Source organism: Larimichthys crocea, chromosome IV (genome assembly GCF_000972845.2).
Source record: "Larimichthys crocea isolate SSNF chromosome IV, L_crocea_2.0, whole genome shotgun sequence".
NCBI lineage: Eukaryota > Metazoa > Chordata > Actinopteri > Sciaenidae > Larimichthys > Larimichthys crocea.
Genome location: NC_040014.1, coordinates 495,652 through 516,892, shown reverse-complemented (window position 1 = coordinate 516,892; position 21,241 = coordinate 495,652). Strand labels below are relative to the sequence as shown.

At 38.6% G+C, this 21,241-nt stretch overlaps 1 protein-coding gene across 2 annotated transcripts in view; it reads right to left on the bottom strand.

The window, feature by feature from the left end:
• Positions 1–938: 938 nt before the first annotated feature.
• Positions 939–21,241, bottom strand: part of si:dkey-247m21.3 (5-hydroxytryptamine receptor 4) — a 46,185-nt gene continuing 25,882 nt past the window's right edge. For both annotated transcript variants that reach the window (XM_027278560.1, XM_019260089.2), the window contains one exon: positions 939–2,443. In XM_027278560.1, coding sequence (XP_027134361.1) covers positions 2,350–2,443 — 94 coding nt within the window. In that variant the 3' untranslated portion in view covers positions 939–2,349. The remainder of the gene's footprint in view (positions 2,444–21,241) is intronic.

Genomic DNA, 21,241 nt, shown 5'->3' with positions numbered 1-21,241 from the left:
ATTTAAAAGGACTGTAACCATCATTCAGAGTTACAGCTGAAAAAGATGCATTCGTTTTAATTTAGTTGGGGGGCTTTAAACATTAAACACAAATTAAATAATGTCCCACGGTCTGCAAAGTATACTTACCATATTCTTAAGTTGATTTTAATGTGGTTATATTTGGCATTCATCCCCTGATCAAGGCCTGGAGATGTGGCTAAAGGCTCTATGAAACAAAGTATGTAGACCTTGTGGTATTGTTTCAAGTGTCTTATTTAGTGTTTCCTGTTTTATTTTGTAATCATCTTCATGTCAGTGGCTTTACTTCCTGCCTTTGTTGCGTTTCCTGCCACTTTTGACTGTCTGTTCCAGCCTAATTAGTTTCATCTGTCTCTGATTAGTTCTCACCTGTCATCTTGTCTTCACTTTGGTGTGAAGATCTGTCTCTTTAAAATAAAAATAAATCAATAATTGATCAATTGATATGTGTAACATAAGAGGAGCAGTTTTTTTTGTGATGGACTTGCAGAGAATTATTGTTTAGATTGTTGAACACCTTTACTGTTGACTCTGATCATTGAAAAAACTTACAAAACCCCTAAACCCACTGCATGAAAGACAAAATTAGAGTAGCAAGTGAACATAGTGGAGCATTTAGCAACTAGAGACAGATATTTTCCCCAGGTGTTGGTGAAGACCCAAACCAGTTAAATACAGAGTGAACATTGGGCTTACATTCATCAGACGACTCCAAATGAATGATAACGCTGCTCCGTAATGTCTATAAATGTCAATAAACAACTGTTTGGTCCAAAAAAACAAAACAAAAAAATGCCACTGATCAGATCTGATAAAGGATCTTGGAGAACTTTGTATAGGGCCAAAGACTCTGTTTAGGTTAGAACCTAAAATCTCCGGCCCAGAATTTAATCTGTTTACACCAAATCATTGTCAGATTCTGTTTATTTATCATCTCCATCACACACAATAAAGATGAAATATATAGGACACAGTGGACTATTAAAAGTTGTCACATTGTAACAAGACAATAATTTAGCTCATCCTCTTGGATTTCAAGGTTGTACACTGAAACACAAAGGAAGGATGATGAGTTAACTGTAGTTTTCTGAGGCAGAGGTGCAGAAAGAAAATGGAAAATGTAGATATCAGTGATGACTGTAGGCGGCTGAGTTGGTTTCACACTTCAGTGTGTCAATCTCCTAAACATGCTGCGACAGACTGAATGAGACAGACAGAGTTCAGATATGTAAAATAAGCATCACACATAAGAGCCGAATTAAACCTGTGCTACAGAGGTATTCTTGAATCTACATTTGGATCAAATGCTGCCAAATGCATTGAGAAAGGGACAAATCTGCAGTGTCTGAATGTTGCATGCTTGTACTTTCCATGCTTTGAAACCATGTCTTATTAACTAAATTTCATAAACTCCTTGCAAGATGGTCAGGATTGATTTTAACACATAATGTCTCACCTTTCTGCAGTTATGCAGTGCTGCACTACAAAAGCAACATAACATCACTGTTAGGTGTGGTCAGAGACGCAACAGATCTGAAACTTTCAACAAAGAGAAGTAAGTGCAATTATATTTTATGTGCCATGACAGCTTTAGACAAGTGTTTCGTCACAATGGTGCAATGGAGTTTTTATGATGCTGTATTTCAAAACTGAATATGAATTCAAGAACAGGGATAACATTGTCTATTTTTGCCATTGCATCCAGCAGTTTCAGAGTGCCGTCGATGCTTGTAATATAATAATATAAACTCCTGTACAATAAACTGAACATTAACATTGTTAAACTTGTTTCTCTTTCACAACATGGCACATAAGATGCCAGCTTCAAGCTATGATGAAATGTCATCACATAGGTTAAAAAGCAGAAGAGGTCTCTTCCTTCTCTCATCATGTTAGCCAGAGTTTGGCCTGTAGTCAGCTGTAGTTTTCTGAGACTTGTGGCATGGGAACACTGACTTGATCTTCACATCCTGCAATCCAGATGTTTGACTGAGAAGAAATTCTTTGGGTTTTACAATGAGACATATTGGCAGTGTGTTTCAGTCCACAGACACAAGTACTTCTGCACCAATATGATTATTTTGTTTCAAAAAGAGACATTCTGGACTTCACTGATAACCAGTAATAGTGCCTCTAAACCTTAGATTACCGTGGACAGCATCAATATACTTGTAAAAAAAAGTCAATGATGATGCTGGATATCTAGATAAGACGACATCCTCATAAACAGATCAGGTCAATACGCAGAGGCCATGTTGTCTATATCTTTAAATCAACTCAAAGATCCCCCGCATCAGCTGATGATGTGACTGCTCTGTCAAGTCATCCTCATAGTGGTCCAAGAGAGTCCTGGGATTCCTGCTCGTTGGCCAGCATCATTCGTCCGTTGTCACTGTAGCTCCGGTTTGGCAGGAAGGACAATCTGTAAAAGAGACATTCTTAAGTGAACTTTAAATAAAACTTAATCCTAAGACTTTCATGAAATCAAGACCATTTTTTATAGCATTTTTTTTTTCAGTAGTATTGTGTAGTATTTCTATTTTTCAATGTTCCGTTCAGTCAGTGAAAGTGCCAAAATGTCCAAAATGTCCAAATGATAATAACTGACCTTAAACTCACTAATGTAGCTGATATCAATAAATATAGCAACTGCCTCAAACTCACCTAAAGTCTGCCTCAAACAAACAAATAAAGAAATAAATAAAAAAAATGACTTGTTTGGTATTGTAAGAAAGACTGAGAGGAAAGGTCGAGGTCAAAGCTGACAAAATTGAGATTCTGTGGCACAGTCAGTGGGAATACATGAGGAAGGAGGGATGGGAAATGAATACAAAGCGAGTGGGAAGCACTGTCCACATTCTTCTCAAAGTTGGCAGCAAAGTGGGAGGAAGAGGAGCGAGACTGGGAAAAAAAGACGACAGTTTCTGAAGCATACAAGCAGATAATTATAGTTTAAAATGGCAAAATAACATTTTAACATTTATTTTTGCTGTGACAGTTTATTTGTTAAGTGCACGTTTTAAATATAAAAATACTTAACATAGCAAAAAGGAAAATATCCAGTGGTTTATTGTGCTCTGTGTGTTTTCACTGGTCTGTTGACAACAAACTTAGACTGAGCCCAAGAAAACAGCAGCAGAATTTATCAGTTTAAAATCTGAACGTTCTGACAGATTTACAGCCATGAAGTTTTAGTGCTTCCAAGTACTGCAAACACACAGGTACTAGATATTATGAGAAAAAATGTAGTTCCAACATACATCTTTGTCCTTTAGAAACTAAGTATTAGCCTGATGTACGTACATTTCTTGACGCCTTTATTTAAACTGGTAGATCAGGATCTCTTTTATAGTTTAAGAATAGACAGAGACACAGTTAACTGAGACACAATTAAGAAATTACAATTAAGACAAACATTCATGAGTGTGGTTGCAAATACATAAGTAGGTACAACTTTTTATAATGTTCAAGTGAAATCTAAGAATGTATTCCATTTGTATCCTCCATAGTACTTGAACCTAGTTTTTCTAATGAGCATTACAGCTGATGTTAAAATGTCCTGCAAACTGACATGGTAAGTATTCTATAGGCAGGGGGGCCTTATAAATAAACACCATACAATGCTGCACTATTCTCTTTGAGGACGATCCCTTATCACATAAGATGCAATGGTTTTCTGGGGTGACTTTTCTGCCCTCTGCAGGCAGCATAAAAGCTTCCTGTTGTTGCCTCTCTTAAACCCTTTTTGGACCAAAGCTGAATCAGATCTGAACTTAATTTTGCAATTCCTGTTAGGAAGTAACTTAAGTAACACTCAAGTATTAAGTGTTCCTTTATGGGTTGAGAAAATTCCCCTGCTTCTTAAGCTAAATGAAATAATAACAACCAGATGGACTATCTGAAAAAATACAGTACATTGTCACAAAGCTGAAAATAGGGCTGCTTTTTTTTAGCTTTTGAAAAGTTGACATTTGGAGGTGCCCCCCTCCCACGAACACTGCAGTTTAAGTACTCTATTCACTCCAACATGGTTTTCAGTGTTGACAAGTTGAGCATTCTACTGAGAGAACAGATCGTTTCAACTCTCAAATTTATGTTCGTTCCCAGTACAAACTAGCGTGAAGTGGAATAAAGGTTTCATAAGGTCCCATGGGTATTGAAATGCCCAACTTCACAGCAAAATTTTTATAGCCTGGAACAAAAAAACTGTTTTGGTCTCTATAGCTCATTTGCTTGTTCATGACAACTGTAGTGAGTCTGAATGAAATTAAAATTATATGAAGCCTTAAATATATGCTTAATTAAGAGTGTGGCAGCTTTGATTGACAGGTGGGTGCCATTACAGGTAGCTTGTTTGACCACCCAGGCATTATTCAGCCCGCCTCAGCTGCACCGACAGTCCATGTATACCCATTTTTAGATTAGCAGAGCCACAACACTTCTCCAGAAATCTATGCGTGACTTTACGGATAAGATGTTTTACACTGTGTATGGTTGAGACTGTGACCTCATGAGCAAACACACACCTGAACGGAGGTCCGGGTGGATTCCTTCTGGTAAGTCCCTGTGATTAGCTGTTATCAGACCATTTACTACAATGATTAAACACCCCCACCCCCGCCACACACACACACATTCCCATGTGGCGATATTTCCAGGATGAGGAGACGACGGGAGGAAATATAAACAGAAATGTTCTCTAACTTCTGCTCCTCTGTTTTGTGTGTTTTCTGTACAGCAAGACTGTTTACTGTCCAAACACAGCTCTGTCTCTCTGTCCGTCTGTCACACAGTCGTGGACAGCCACCAGGGGATGGACGAATATTAGACAGCACTGTCCTGAAATACTGAGGAGGAAATTCAGAGAAACAGGGTGCAGGGTATATATGCCTATATATATACCTACTTATTTTTCAGTCCACATTGGGTATACTCCTTTCTGAGTCCCTTCTAATGGTCATCATTCAGTGGCGTTTTCTGAGGTGACTGTTTTTTTTTTCCTAGGACAGTGAAGGCATTACATAGTTGTCCAATTTTTTAATGAAATAAGGAATTGTTTACGCAAAATGCATAATTATGCAGTTGTCTCACTCGTCTCGCAAAATCTGCACTTTCTCTGTGGCTCTTCTCTGTTTAGCAAGGGTTAAATTTGGGGCAACTGGATCCATGAAGATGTTTCACCTCTAGTCCAAGATGCATCTTCAGTTCTGATTGACTGGTGGGGAGACCCAGATAATATAGTCTTGATGGGATTGTTAACCAGGCCTTTGTTTCAACTTGGTTCGTTAGTCTGGGGTCCCATGAGGCCTTGTGTGAAATGCTGTTCAGTCTCCTGAGAAGGGTTGAACGGACAGCATTGTAGGTATGGGATAAGTGGTGTCTGAGGCCTTCTCCTCTGTTGAGGGGTGAAGGATAACAACTTTTACATAGCCTTCTTCACTCCTCTTTCAAACCAAGGCTAAATACCTGGGTCTCCCCACCAGTCAGTCAGAACTGAAGAAGCCTCTTGGGTGAGAGGTGAAACATCTTCACAGATCTTCAACGAAGTCCAGTTGCACCGTGTTTAACCCTCTTTGAAGAAAGATGACCTGGGTGACTGGAAATAACCTTCACAGACAGTTTTACAATGAACGATATGCAAATTTAGTCTTACATGTCTTTGTTTATATTATGGGGTGTTAAAATGGGGGGATATATTAAGAGTATACCATTTTTACAGGCACCACTACACCATTGGCATATTCTTAATGTATTCATATTTGTTTGCACCCCTACCATCTATAGTGTCCTAGGTTTGTACTGCATACTCTCTGCACAAACACACTTCAACTTGATAGACTAAGTAGTATGAAAAATGATATTTGGCAGCTTCTCTTTGGAACCACGAGCACCAACAACAAACCTCTGCCAGCAACAGCTGTCCCTACTGCCTTGAGGGAGATTAGACGTTTATTGAGTTTATTTCACTGTCATGAAGAAATCCTGAAATAGACCCTTCTGCAAAAACTATTTTTTTTAATCCCATTTATTGCTCTCCATGAGCCAAAACAAAATCCTGCTTATCCCGGAGGTCTAACCCTGGATGGCATTATGTGAAAACTACATGTTGTGGGTACGAAGATCAAAAGCACATTAATTCAATCATTGCTAACATTTAGCATCATTAAATGAATGCTTTCTTCAACATCTGGGGGCTTTTTGGATTCAGTTTCATCCTGCAGCTTACACTTGGATCAAAACACTACCAAAACACTCGCTCAAATAGAGCTGATAAGAGTGAAATTAATTCAGACTCAGTTGAGATACAGGTCACTTTGCTGGACATACATATATGGTATTGTTCATGAGAAAACACAACCATGTTATCGTTAAATCTTGTCCGTAAGAGCGAAGCAGATGTTTTGACTACATATATCAGATGATATATGACACTTCAAGCACATACACATTAAACATATTAGTCCAATGCACTGACATATCGTCCGTCAGAAGTTCAGTCTAGGAGTCCAGCTTAAATTTGTCAGGAAAAAAAGAGTGTTTCCCTCAAGTTAAATCAAATCTTATAACATCAGTTTCATCAAGAAACCACAGGACTAATGCTTTGTCCAGAGATAATTTAGTGGTTAACTCCCACCAGAGCTTTCCCTCCCTGTGTCTCCTCTAATCTGTCTCGATTTCTGCTTTTTTACTGTCCAACTGAACGGGGAGAAAAAAAAAGAAAAAGGTGAGAGGGATTTCTCTTACAATATATATGCACATTTTCCATCATCTGTTTAGTTTAATGGCAGTAAAACGTTTTCAGCTGTCAATTATGATAAAAATAAAAACGTATATACAACAGTGGAGCCTCTTGCATGGTCAGAAGAAGAGAAATGAGAAATGACTTGTGGTATTTTACTAATTTCTCTCATGGGAGTTAAATTATGTTTCGTTTTTTTTCTGATTCTATAAGTAACTGAACCTGAACTGAACTGAGGGCGACGACAGCTCAGATGATGAATGCAAGTTTAAAGTCTCTGTTTGTGTAGGATTTTCATGAGATGAGACAACATTTTTGACACTATTTAAGGTCTTTTTTTTTTCATTACCTCTTTTTATTTGGGTTTTCACTCAGTGGTGGATTCTGCCACTTCCATGCTAGATTCAAATTGCTTTTACTCATGTGGGATTCAGTGGAAATGATACAGTATATGATACAACCTTACTCTCATTGACATCGGCTTCACTCTCCCATGGTCCTGTCAGATTACAAATTATGCTATAACCAAGCAGCACCCTCTGTGGCTGTGGAGTGAAGCCAATACGTAATTGCCTGAAAACTGCAGGCCACTTGAGGCTGGCTATAAAACATAAGCCCCCATATTAAAATGCCCCAACCTCACAGCAGAAATAAACATGTTTGCAGCCTGGTACAAAAAATGGTGTTGGTCTCCATTGCTAATTTCAACATTCATGACAACTGTACTGAGCTAAAGTTCTTTGGGACCCTATGGGTGACATCACAGATACAACGTCCATTCTTTATAGTGTCGAGGATGCTAACCCAACATTTCCTACTGTTGCAGCTTCACTTTAAAAGCATTGAACACAAATCTTTATCATCAGGAAGTAAAACATCCAAAAACAGAGAAGTGAGCCATTCAAATAAACATCAATGCCATTCAATGACTTAATAATTTATTATGGGTTCTTCAGTCAACAAACTGTTGAAGTCTGTGTGAGTTCTTGTGAGTCATGTATTCGACGTTCTGTTCATAACCTCACCTGGCTCCTGTATGCTGCCAGATTTGCTGTTATCCATCAGTTAGTTTGATCTGTGGCTGAATTCCAGTCTGACAAAACAGTAGATCAAAGCACACATCAAAAAGCTACATGCTCAGGGAAAAATCGTGAGAAAGCAGGAAAGGAGGTGGATTTTAAAGGGTTCTTTGTTCTTTTCAGGAAAGAGAGGATTTTACCTCACAGCAGGCATTTTTAGATGAGGTTTTTGAAACTATTTCTGTATGTTTCAATAAAAAAAGAAAAAATATACAAGACTTTATTAATTAAAAGCTAAATCCATCCCTTTCAGTTTTACAGGACATTAATAAAGGATGCATTTCCCTTCAAGGCCTCATGAAATCCTGACCGTAAATTGTCTTTTTAGGACCATTATAAGGTAGACACTGCAATCATGACTAATCCGTATATTTTTAATTGTATCATATTCCATGTCTGTCCTACATATGTACAGTGTGTTTGCATGTTTTTTGTGAGAGTAAATATCTCACGTACAGTCCTGTTGTTGCTGTCAAAACCATTGTATTGATTGTTTTGTAGCCAGCCTCAAGTGGCTGTTTAAAGAAACTACACTCTGGCACTTTAGCATGGGCTTTACTTCACAGACACAGAGGTTGCCACTTGGTCACCCATGAAAAGTCATCCTCCATGCACCCTTTCATATTTCCTCTTCAATCCAGTCCAAATGCAAAATTCCTCCCTATCTCTCTTTGCCCTGTACAAGAGACACCAAGTGACTTGTATGAAAACATCATCTGATCAGTAACGTGACCTTAAGAGAGATCGTTGCAAGATAGAGGAAAGGTTTATATTCCTTTAATTTTGTGCTAATATCTTTCAGGGACAATAAATAATCAAATGTCGCTCTTATCGCCGCGCTTCTGGAACCGAAGTAGTGAGAAGGGAGTGCTGATGTGAAAGGAAAATACCGTGTGTTTTCCCACAGGAACACCAAGGAGCAGGGTGCTGTGGATGTAGTGGCGGTATTAGCCTCCCTCGGCCTATTGGCCAGACTTTACAGAGAGAGCTAGTTTTTCTTTTTCTAAGTAAACTTAGTTTCATGTTTTAGCATATTATTTACTGTGTATACTTAACATCATCATGACTTTTACCAAAGTACAGTAAAAAGGCCTGTTGTATTTATACAATAGAGGCTTTTACTTTTACACACACTCCAAACATATGCTCACGAATAGAACAACAAGTACATACTGAAGCCTTTCTTGCAGCTGAAGCACTCGAGGGAAATTCATTTGCTAATTGGCAGTATGAACTCATTCTGATACCCTGGAATCTGGGCCAGTAAGACTTTCAGAGTTTCCAGTACAACAAATATGTTGGATGGATTAACTAGGAGTCAAAAGGATGCATCTTTGGACCCGAAATCCAAGTAAACTTGGATCTAGTTCTTATAATTTAGGAACACCTGGCAACTGGTGTGACAGAGCTGACACGCTAAGAACACCTATCAAAACACAGAAATATAAAAAAGTGTAACCACTCTGCTATGATATATAAGTTAGTCCTGTAAACAAAAAGATAATATATCAGTATATGGCAGGGTTATCAGCACACACCAGCTTTTGTTTTGACACGTCAGATTGGGACATATTAATAACACATAACAGCTTTTAGAGATCCTGAATTTCTAAAAACTTGCTAAAAGCAATGTGAAATCCTCCCATCTCGCTGCAATTTGTTTTGCTCCTTGTGGTAAATGTTAAGTTATATCTGCTGCTCTCATCCAGGCCTATCAAATTTCGTCAAAAGTTTCTTTCCAAAACCTCAAGTGAATTCATTCTGAAGATTTCTCAGTTGTCTTCCTGAATCCAAACGAATGAAAACATCAAGGGGCACGTCAGAACATCAGTCAAACACTATGTATAAAAGTAGCACACTATAGAAATATACACACAACAAAAAAAAACCTCATCTTATGTTGATAGTTAAAGTGACTTTGTATAACTTTTCTCCCATAAAATAACGTTTTTAAAATTATTTTGGTGCTGCCCAGAAGATAAAAGAAGAGAGGAAGAAGTTGCTGGACAAGAATAAAGCTAGGTATTGCTGGTATTGCAGTGTGAAACAGGAAAACCCAATTTCTACGAAGTGATGCTTCAATCGCTTTGGGATTGTTATGTGTTAATCTCTCATGCCAGAGGCTCATTAAATTGAGGACAGAAAGTGATGGAGGAGGAATGGATTTGGCTCAGGACCCCTGTCATCTTCCAATATCAAAACATGCTCTGAGAAACCTGAGACTAAAGTGTCTCAACTTCTCAGAAAATGAAAAACAGTGATGACACAGTGACAAATGTACTACAAAATTTGACACTGACCGACTGAACCACAAATGGTATACTTTAGCCTCAATCCCCACTCATACCATGCAGTCCCTTTCTGAGCGTGATCTAGGTTTCTAGGACAGAAAACCCTCCCTGTTTTTTGCTATTATGTGTGATACAGCAGTAGCAAGTCTTTTAATGCAATGACCTGACACCATCTCCCAACAGATCTTATAAGAAATAAAGTATCACACTAAGAAGTGTTTTATGCAGATGTTCTGATTTGATCGCTCACTTAATAAAGAGTTGTTTCCTTTGAATCTGGATCTCAGTGATTGAGTAAACTCAGTAAAGTGCTAGAAATCCATGTATGGATGTCTATAGCTAATCTTTACATGTCATGGATAGTTAAAAAGTTCAATTTCTAGATCAAAAGAATATACCAATTAGAATATCACAATCTGCTTCTATTTTAGAAGCTGTACTTAATTTTGAACATTATATCATTTTTGTTGGGTAAAAATCTTGCCAAATCATCAAACCTAACTTTAGCCTGTGACTCACAGAAAATCATTAATGAATGAGACGCAGTGAACATTAAACAGTAGCAAATCCTTAAACTTGTCTGGCGTTCAACTTGACTTGATTGTCTTGATTGAACTACCTGTGTGGGCTTTATTTGTTTACCAGGACTACTAGTGCATTCAAAGGATGCTCAGATCTCTACCAAATGTTTCAGAGTTGGCTACTGTCTGTTCTGCTTTATTCATTGGCTGTGGTGAGCTACTGTAAATTTGATACATTTAGCTACTCCTGTTACTCATCACTTCCTGTATGACAGTGGCAGGCCCCTACTGGTGAAACCAAGTTTCCCATTGAATCAGATATCCAGTCACTAATATCAATATCCAAGAGTCATGGCTGCTTATATTTAATAAAACTCAATTAGGATACGATCACACACACGCACACACGGCCTTGTCAGTCACTATAACTTAAGTATGAAAAACACAACTATCCAGATTCAATCTTTTGGCAAAAGCTGAAACAGTTAGAAGCTGTCTGCAGCCAAAATCCAAAGCAAGGCAGCAGAGGAAGAACATCAGCGCTGATGGATTATGGCAGATCTGACTGCAGAAGAGATGTCTCGTTACGAGATGCCCGTCATCTTCCGTTGTCCCGTCTTAGGATTAATCCACACTCTTTACAGACAGTTTGCCTTCCAATTCAGGTGGCATCCAAATCTATCCAGCTTTCTGCACATCAGTGTTTCTGCAAAATCCTTGTGACCACAACTATGAGTTTGTCACATCAATTTTGTTTTCAATGATAGTACAGCTGAAGATAGACAGGAAGCAGTAAATGGCTGTCCGATGCGGGATTCGAACCGGGGCCAGCTGCAGCGGGGACTGTAGCCTCTACACACATGGGGCGGCCACATAACCCACTACGCTACCGACCGCCCCATCAGTTTGTTTCTGCCTCATCCTACAGGCCTCCTTTCCAAAGGTTTTGTTTTTTTAACTTTTTACTTCATTCTGTGTTCTAGTATTTTCTTGAAGCATCTGCTTCTGAATGCTGCAGTCAAATACTGTTCTAATTGTTCAAAATGAAATGCCAATGGAAAGCAATGTCCCTAAAGGAAAAAAATCTAAAACAATCAATTTTAATTTTTTCCACTAGGCCTGAGTAGAACATGAAAACAGATATTGTAAATCAGCCTTTAACAAAGAGATTTTACTGTTAGTTAGCTATTATCTGAAATCCCCACCCTCCACCCTAAAATCTATATCATTATAACAATAGCTCTTAAATTTTAGATGTTGCAATGTTCATTTTTGCTTTAAATGAGTGGACACTTTTCCCCGATTGCATCTCCTTAGAATTAAAGGCTTTTGTTGTTATTCTATCTTATCTTTCAAGTACATGAGTAAAATCAGTCTGTGACCAATTTCGATGACTAACCCACGAGTTACGAAATACCATTCATCATTTTCTCCTACTTGCCTGTTGTTGCTAAGGAAACAAATAGTCGAAAAACACTCATGGCAAAACAGTTTTTACCCAAACTCTTTAAATGTCCAGGTCACTGGAAGGCTTACAGCACACAAGCAATCAGAGAAAGGAAGGAGAAAATCGGGGTGGGGGAGGTAAATAAAAACTTTCTCTTCTCAATGGCTATTTTAGCAAAGTGACCACAAAGTGGAGCAGCTCAGCAACAACAGCAGAAAGCTGAGGCTAAACTGAGCTGTGCGGATATGTGTGTGAAAATATGGCTGCTGATAAAACACAGTCACATTTCCCTGGATAAATACATCACACACAGAAAATTAGAGAATATTCGCTACATGATGAGGGTGTGGGTTAATGAAGGACTTATGACACATGCTAATAAGATTTGTCAGGAGAAGTGACCCTGTCCAACAAGGCCCTGATGCTCACATTTAAAGCACAGTAATAAGCAGTGTTTTCAATTAAAATGAAAGTTAACATGGAATGTGGCAGGTCATCTAAATAACAAATCAAAGACATTTCTCAGCAATCTCCCAGGAATTATGTTTATATAAAACTATTTTAAAATCTAGGGGAAGGGTTCACATGATTTCTAATGTGTACTGTGCATGTGCCAAATAAAATATGGCCAAAGCATGGGTGTGACTAGGCAAACCACATAATTAAACAGAACCTTTCATTTAAGATTTAAGGTAAGAAGAACCATACTGCACATTATTGCTTGAAGACACAACCGGTACAATGGTAATAGTCCATGTACCACCTGGACCTCTTTCTTTTCCAAAAGCTGATTGCTAGCACAGAAACATGATGAGCTGAATAATCTTGGACGGCAAACCAGATATCAGTTTAGTGGACGAGAGCAGGATGGTACAATTAGGTGAGGCTGGCAGAGAATACATTGTAATGGTAATTATGTTATTTACGTTTTTGCCAATGTCCGCATCAGAATTTACAACTGAATGTTATAATGTGAACGTGGCATACAGCTGATGGTGGACACACTGACCACTAATCAATGTTGCCATTCCTAGAGCCAAAAGTTAGACGCACTTGTTATTATCCCATGTGTGTGCTTGTACACCTATGCACTGAAAGAAGTGCAATCTTGTTAGAAACCTCATTAGGTTACCATGCAACAGTTACTTAAAGGTCCAGAGCATAAGATTTAGGAATCTTAATTTATACAATTTAAAAAGCATAACAATGTTTTCATTAGTGTGTATACTAATATATAGTACACTATAGAGATGTTTACAAGTCAAGTCTCAAGTCTTAGTGTTGTAATGAGCGATGAGCACGAAGATTGCATGATTAGTTGGTTAGTTATTTGGTTTTAGGAAAATGTTGCTAACATGGCATGCAAAAATAACTGTAACCTAGTGTAATGGAACATTTATATTACATGATTGTGTGTTCTATAACCATATATAGCCATGTTTAATCTCAGTAATATTCAAAAAAAGGTTTTAAGTATAAAACTGTGAAATCTTTCTCTCATTTATGCAAGTTGTTTGTAGCAGTAGTTGGTTCACACGGTCCAGCAGAGCTTGTTAGTGAGGTTTGATAGTGATGAGCACATTCCATTGTAGCCACCAGCTACAGTTAGATAAGTAAATCATAATAATGACAAATACTCCAAATACAAATAAGAATCAGCGTGGGACTGCCCCACCCTGAACATTTTCTGCAGACTGTTTTGTGCATTTGTAGAACTGTTCTTCTTGCAAGAATAAAATGACAAAACCTTTAAGGACCAATTGACTGACTCAAGATCCTTATTTTGTGTTAGTGAGTGCTTTCCAGAAAATTTCAGCAACAAACTTGGCATTGTCGGCAGGATCTCAGGCTGATCGCTCAGGACCCGGAGAAGGTGACTGACCATCTGAGACTGATCAAATTTGTCTCACCTCCACCTCAGTTCATTCGAGACGGGAGGACCCTCTCCGTGGACCTAGAAGTTGTCACCTCAAAGTCCAACGAACTCAGATTAACAGAAAACATCCTAAATTCAGGGTAAGCAAATTTTCAATTGTTTAATGAATCCAAGGATCAATCTTGGATTGAGTCAATCAGTCCTTGAATATGAAGAAGATAAGTGTAGTAAGGTACTCTACACTTAAAATCTCTAAGGGATTAACTGATAGTGTTTGTATTAAGTAGTAAGTATACTACAAAGCTAATCTCTGGGAGATTAAAACACAATTTATCAAAATAGGTCAGTCAGTTACCTAGGCAAAACTGGTTAAAGGCGAAAATAGATGCTGCAAAAAATTAGGTAAGAATGAAGAACAAAATTATGAAATAGGATTTAGATGAGATGCATGGTCACAAAGAAAGCTGGAAACTGTGGATGAAGGAAGCAGAACATAAGGAATGACAACTGGCAGCAAAGAAATGCCTAAATGTTCAGAAGCAAAGTTAGGGAAAGAATGCTTTGCTACTGACACATGTAAACCTTCTCCCTCTGCTCCATCTGCGTATGCCAAGGCAAAAAGTGAAATGATGGCCCTCCAGCACAAGCACGATGATGCATCGTATGCCTTCCGAGCACCACCACCTCCCCCACCCCCGTCATATGGATCGATATCTTCAACAACCAAGGAACAGGATGAGAGCTCTGCATCTGGAGGAACCAGATCTAAAGAGGTAATTACCCACATAAAATCAGCAAACGGTGGCAGTGAAACATAAATGATAAATTACCAGACTGTTTTTTAAAGGCATGGCAAAGCCAGCATGCAAACAGGTGTGTCAAGCAAACAAACACAGATATTCAAAATATTTAACCAATCTAATCAAGTTAACCTACAAAGCCAGCAGCAAGATAACATTAGATAGCTCATGCAGTTTCTCAGGTGCCTGATAAAGTTTCATGTGGTCAATCCAGCATCCTGTATTTTGATACTGAAGACTTTCTTTTGTTTGTACTATTTCCCTGTAGTTACTCCTTCATGCTAAGAAGGACTGGGTGAGGCAAATGGTCTGCAATTAACAAATACATTGTTAAATGCCGCTAAATACAACACAGAGAAAACACAGAAGAAGACAGTCAATTTTTTATGATTAAAAATATCAACAAGTTTGTGAAATTAGGTGTCAAAATCAGGTAAAAATCAATTTTCAGCTCCAGCACTGTGGGGGCGTGTCCACTGAATGTGTTGAAGCCACACCCACTCATGGGAGCAGTCAAGTAGAAATTTTAATAAAAACTGAAACGTGTCAGATGAGTTCAGAAAATTACATGACTAACTTTGACTTACTTTCTGAAACAATCTGAGCCAGATTAATTAATCTCTATCTCTCTGCTCGGGGTGCAGGGGTATGCTCAGGGTGGCCTCAGGGTGTCATCGAGCCGAGACCGCCTAGACTGGTGGAAACTGGTGAAAAACTGTTTTAACCTCTAACTCCACATTTCAGTATCGTTCAAAGTCTTTTCACATGTTTTCAGCAACTATTTTCCAACATTTGATGTATTTTGAAAGAACTCTCGGAATTGCCTTCACACAGACTTTAAGTCCAACCATCAAATGCCACTATTAAAGGAGAAGGGTCAGCTTTTCTGCTACAGTTATTATTTTTCAAGCTGGAATGGGTGTGTAACTTCCACCTGTGCCACAAAAATATTGGTTAGAGTAAGTGTGAATATAACAGTCAACAAAGACATATTCAAGGCCTCAAACCAAATTACAATGCAGAGGAGCAACAGGTGGAGCTTCAAGTTCAAGTGGCTGCACGCAACAGACTCTGCTTTGCCAGAGGGATCCTGTGCATAGACCACAGAACCTTGGGGGGGGGGCAAACTATTTTATATGAATAAAAGCCTAAGTTGCATCTGTGTTTTTTACGAGCCAAACAATACTAGTCACCACACACCTTCACTCACTCTTACCAACTGCTGCTGATAAAAAACTCCCACTAACTGCTGCATTTTCATTTGAAATAAGTGTGCATGTGTCATGTGGGGGCGTCGTTGCGAGCCAACGGCGGCACATGCATTGGCTGCATTAGCTGTGAAAAATAAAGATGATGATGTGATGATAATGACTATGATGTTGATTTGGATTCAAGGCAGCAAGATGAGTTTTGGTTGTGAACTGGACTGGAGGTACTTTGTTGTTTGCTATAGTTTCAGATGCGTTCCACGGTTCATGATCCTGTGAATATTGTTGTACATACGCTACAGTATTCTATTCCACACACAGATGGCAACTATACATGTAATGTAGGCAGCAGTTACAGATCCATCTGTGTTTGTTTGACAGAGGATCATTTAAGCCTCCATACTTTTTCTTCTTACTATGTGTCCTTATGTGTAGTCTTTCTTACTGCTACTTCCCTGCCATTTACCTAACTGTGCGTGTAACAACCCATAAAACACTTGCAGCAAAGAGCTACCATATATCTCCAACACACACACACAGACACACACACACACACACACACACACACACACAAAGACAGTTTATAGTTCATCAATCAACAAGGGGCAGTAAAGTCACATATGTTTGACATGCAGGGAGAGGCTACTGAAGCTCTAACAGAGAACACAACGTCAAACAGTTTCCTAGAAATACAATTGAATGATCTGGATCTGAACTGAAATGGACTGAATTGAAGTGAATTATACCTTCATTGCTCCTTTGGGGTAAATTTTGTCTGCAGACAGTTTAAAGTAAAAACACATGATCAGAACGATGAAAACAAATGAACTAACAAATCCTAAGAATGTCTGAACCTCATCCCCAAATTTAATATCAGCTCTGCACAATGCTCATGCCGACTGCCAGTGTTTATGTCAGATTTAAACTGAGCCGTTATATTGTCTGTATCAGACATGAGTCTGTTATTTTTCTGTCTTTTGATCAGAGGGAGAAATATAAAGCATGTGGTTCACCTGAAGCTAAAGTAAGGTCAGTTACAGATTGACAGAGGCTTCTGACATTACAACACCCACAAAACTCAATTGTTCTGTTGTAAAGTTGAACATATGCTGTATAATAACATATGGGAGCCTGGCAAGACCAAACTGTTTTGCTCTCTATATATGCACAAACACACACACACACACACACACACACACACACACACAAATACACAGTCTGACAGTCTATCTCTGCCACTCTCTGAACATCTGTTATTCTGTTTTCAGCAGCTTTGTGCCCCCGAGGTTCACAAAAGCAACAAAAGCAACAGGAATGAACATGTGATTCACAACAACTACAGAAAGTAACTCCAAAACACAGGTCATTATGGGTAACAAAAGGTCAATGCTAACATGTGATCAGCAGCAGGTGCTTATGGTTGGAAAGTTATGCAGAATTAAAATCAGATTTGTTTCCTAAATGTTGAATCTGGCAGGATGAGAGGTTATCAAAACTTGGATGAACTACTTCTGAGACATGCGACTCTTACAAGTCCTGTTCTGCTTAAAATGAAGCTATAAGAACCATAAACAACAAACTAGGACGTTCCAGAATCTTTTGGATAGTTTGCGGGTGTGATCACACCTTTTCTCATCATCACATAAAATATTTATCCACCTTGTGTTGTCGGTGACACCAGCTCGAAAAATGTCGAGTAGCCATGCATTTGTAGAGGTGATATTGAGGGACCGAGCATGCTCACAGATGGTCAACTGTGATAGTGTAAGTCCTTAGAAGCCTCACCAGAAACCTGGCAAGAGATCTGTTGCAAAGTTCAATCACAGTGTTTTTCAATGAGCTGAAATGAAGTTAGGATTTATTTTCCTGCTCAGTGCTGTTTTTAGCTTTTTTGTCTCTGTCAGGCTGAAGTCAGCTGAGATAGTCCTGGAGGAGTTTTGGGCTGAGGATCACTTTCTTTTGACACTTCTGTGAAATCAATTAAGTAATGTGCTCACGACAGGGTGTTGCACATCTTCCTGTTTGCTTCCTCTGATATATTTCTTAATTGTTTTTCGTTAATGCGTGAATGTGTGCAACAAATTTCTTGCCATTCGGCTTATTAGATGTTTCAAATTTGTTGTGTACGAATGAAAATGAGTTGATGGCCTAATGACCAACAAACGGACAACAATTTTCTCATGAATAATTTTAGCATGCAAATATAATAATGAAGAGTGTAAGACTCAACACATCTCCATGAATCTAAATGAGAATTTAGGAAGCACAATGAATTCTTATGACTACAGTCAAACATAGCACATCATTCATCATCTATCAGTCCCCTCAGCACTACAAAGCATTTTAGCATCTTTTAGCTCATTGTTTTGGTTTTCAGGCCTGGAAATGGACTGTTTTGGTTCACTCTGACAGTTCTCATAGCAGTGTTTTCATCTGCAGCAGGCAGCCTTTTTGTTATGCAGAAAAGCTCTAATAAATCCACTGTACTGTCCAGAACCAAATGGCAGACAGACATTTGCGAGCTGCTATACATAGTGGAGAATTTAGCAGCTAAGGAACCACATATTTCCCTTAAGAGTTGGTGGAGAACGAAACCAAAGCAAAAAGACGTTACCTTTCGGTGACCACAAACTAACTTCTGAATGTTTAGGTAATCTGAGTTTTAGGTCAGTGGAATAATACCCAGAAGGTCATCATGAAAAAAAACAAAGTGAACCTTTTGTCCCACATCGCTCTAACTGAATTTCAAATAGCTGATTTGCCCAGGTGGGTCCATTCTACCCTGCAATTTGTCACCAAGGAAACTTCATTTCAATTACTGAGGAGAGAGCCAGAGATGGATGGAGAGACTGAGGGAGAGATGAGTTTCATTTAGAATCACAGATGAGTTCAGAACGTCTAAACAGAGTCTAAAACTGAGGATATCTACAGCTGAGGTCCAAGAGCAACAATCAGGACAACAGTGAAATGGGTTTCGGTATTTTTATTGTATTTTTTTTTTTTTTAGATGTGATTTTTCATGTTTTCCGCTCTATGTCCTTTCTTTATCCCTTCATTCTAGTTAAAAAAAATATAGTAGTAATTGACATTATCCTGTGTTTTTGTAGCTAGAGAGGAAAGCAGGGATGCCCTGGAGAGCCAGTGGAGATCTTAATTGTACATAATCTCTTCCTTTTATCTTGCCATGTTTTCTCTCATTCTATTTTCAAATTAAAGCATAGATGCCATAAAATGTTTCTTTTCAAAAAATATTACAATTTTTCTTTAAGACAGTCATCAAAATCAACTCGGTGATGAGAGCGACAAGAAAAAGCAAGATGGCAAGTAGCAGGCTAAAAATGGAGAGAGAAGAAAGGTGATTATAGAAGACAAACATTTCACACCAATGTTCAACAAAAATGAAATGGAAACAGAAGATAAAAATCTTCTGGGTGAGAAACAAGCGGAGAGAGGAGCAGCTGGAGGATTTTATGCTTCAATCAAACAATAATAAATCATACAAGTCTCATAATAAATCACAGACTGGAGTGTTTACACTTCTCTGGCCTGTCTGTCCAAACGAAGTGTCTGTGCTCAACAAAACATGTTCCGTGCTTCCCGTTCATACAGTTACACACCTTCACATCTACAGAAAGTCTTGCAGCCTGTGCAACCACAATCTGAACACAATGGAGTTTTTTTATAATCTTGACATTGCCTGGCTCCGGCCTTTTGGGACAACAAGGTCGTACTGTGATGATGATTTTAAAGATAAACCATGTGAGAGTGACAGCTAAACATCCATAATCACACTTTCACCATTTTCACACAGTCCTGACAGATGAAACCATGCATCTTCAACCAAGATAGACAGATTCATTTTGGCATAAGAAATTCCCAAAGTGAGAAGCAGCTTAGTCTAAAGGTCTTAAGTTCTGGCTCTCTTGTAAGACTAAAGTTAAGACCAAAAGAAATCTGCCCTGCGACCTGATTTACTTGAGACAGACTTTTAATTTCTCAAATTTTGAAAATCATTGAATAAAAAATAAACAAACAAATAAAATACGACAATAACAGCTGGGCTTTGCACAACCATACAGCTTGAACTAGGGCCTTGGACTTGAAAGACTTGTGATTTGACTTTGACTTTACAAAAGACTCCCAATTACTAACATGAATTATACATAATTGTTATTTGGAATATTCCACTGATTTAGTATTGACAACAAAATTTTGAGACACGTGAGAGGCAAAAAAATGTCTAAATCAAAGTACCAAAGGCCAAAAGACCCTGGATATTAATCTACTATCCTGGATCCTACATGATACAAAGTGATTAAATCTCTTCGTTAGACCCCTCATGCCTGAGAAACGCCAGTGTCTTCCATATAGCAAACTTCCGGTTTATAACAGAGACCAACACCTGGGGTTGTGTTCCCCAACTTGACAGCGCTCCTTAAGGGCCATACAAATCAAGTGTGTGTAAAAATCGGTGAAGTGCCCCTTTAATAAAACCCAACAAGCATTTACATTGCGTTTCAACAACTATTCTACATTGCATTTTTGCACTCACAGCTCATTTGTCCATTTCCTTGCCGAAACCCTCTGCATAGGCCTTATTTCCCTATATGGAGCTGAATGTTATATCTTATCTCAGCAATCAAAACACAGACAGATTCAGGATGAAGAAAAGGATCATTGATTACAGCGGCAGGGCTTTGGGCCAAAGAGTCATCTCACTCGTCTACCACATGACCGTAATTCCAGAGATTTCATATTCTGCTGTTTTGGAATCACTAAACATCTGTGCTTTTTCTTTGGCATCGACCGCCAGATAGTTACACATATTGTAACAGTCGCAGTGCTTGTACGATGACAGTGGCCGCGGCTGTATTTATTTTCAACAGGACTTGTGATGTTCATGCTGAGCTTAAGGTGAACTCAGGACAGATCACAGTGAATCTGATTAACTGTTACAGGAAGAGTTGGACATTTTATGTTGTAGCTTGTTATTCTTCTCACCAGACATCTGACACTTTGGAGAAACAATTTTTCATGATAGCGCTTCCTGGCTTCCCTAAAATGTTTAACTACAGGCTGCTTTATTATATAGATGTTTTTCTTAATAAGCACAGAATGTACCTGTTTACCTGCACAGGTTTGCCTGTAAAAATATGACACCTTTAACTCTTGTTTACGGTGGCCGTCAAGGGCAAACATGGAAAAACGCTGCAAGAGAAAAATGCTGCGATCACAGAAACGAAGCAGAAGCAAAAAACA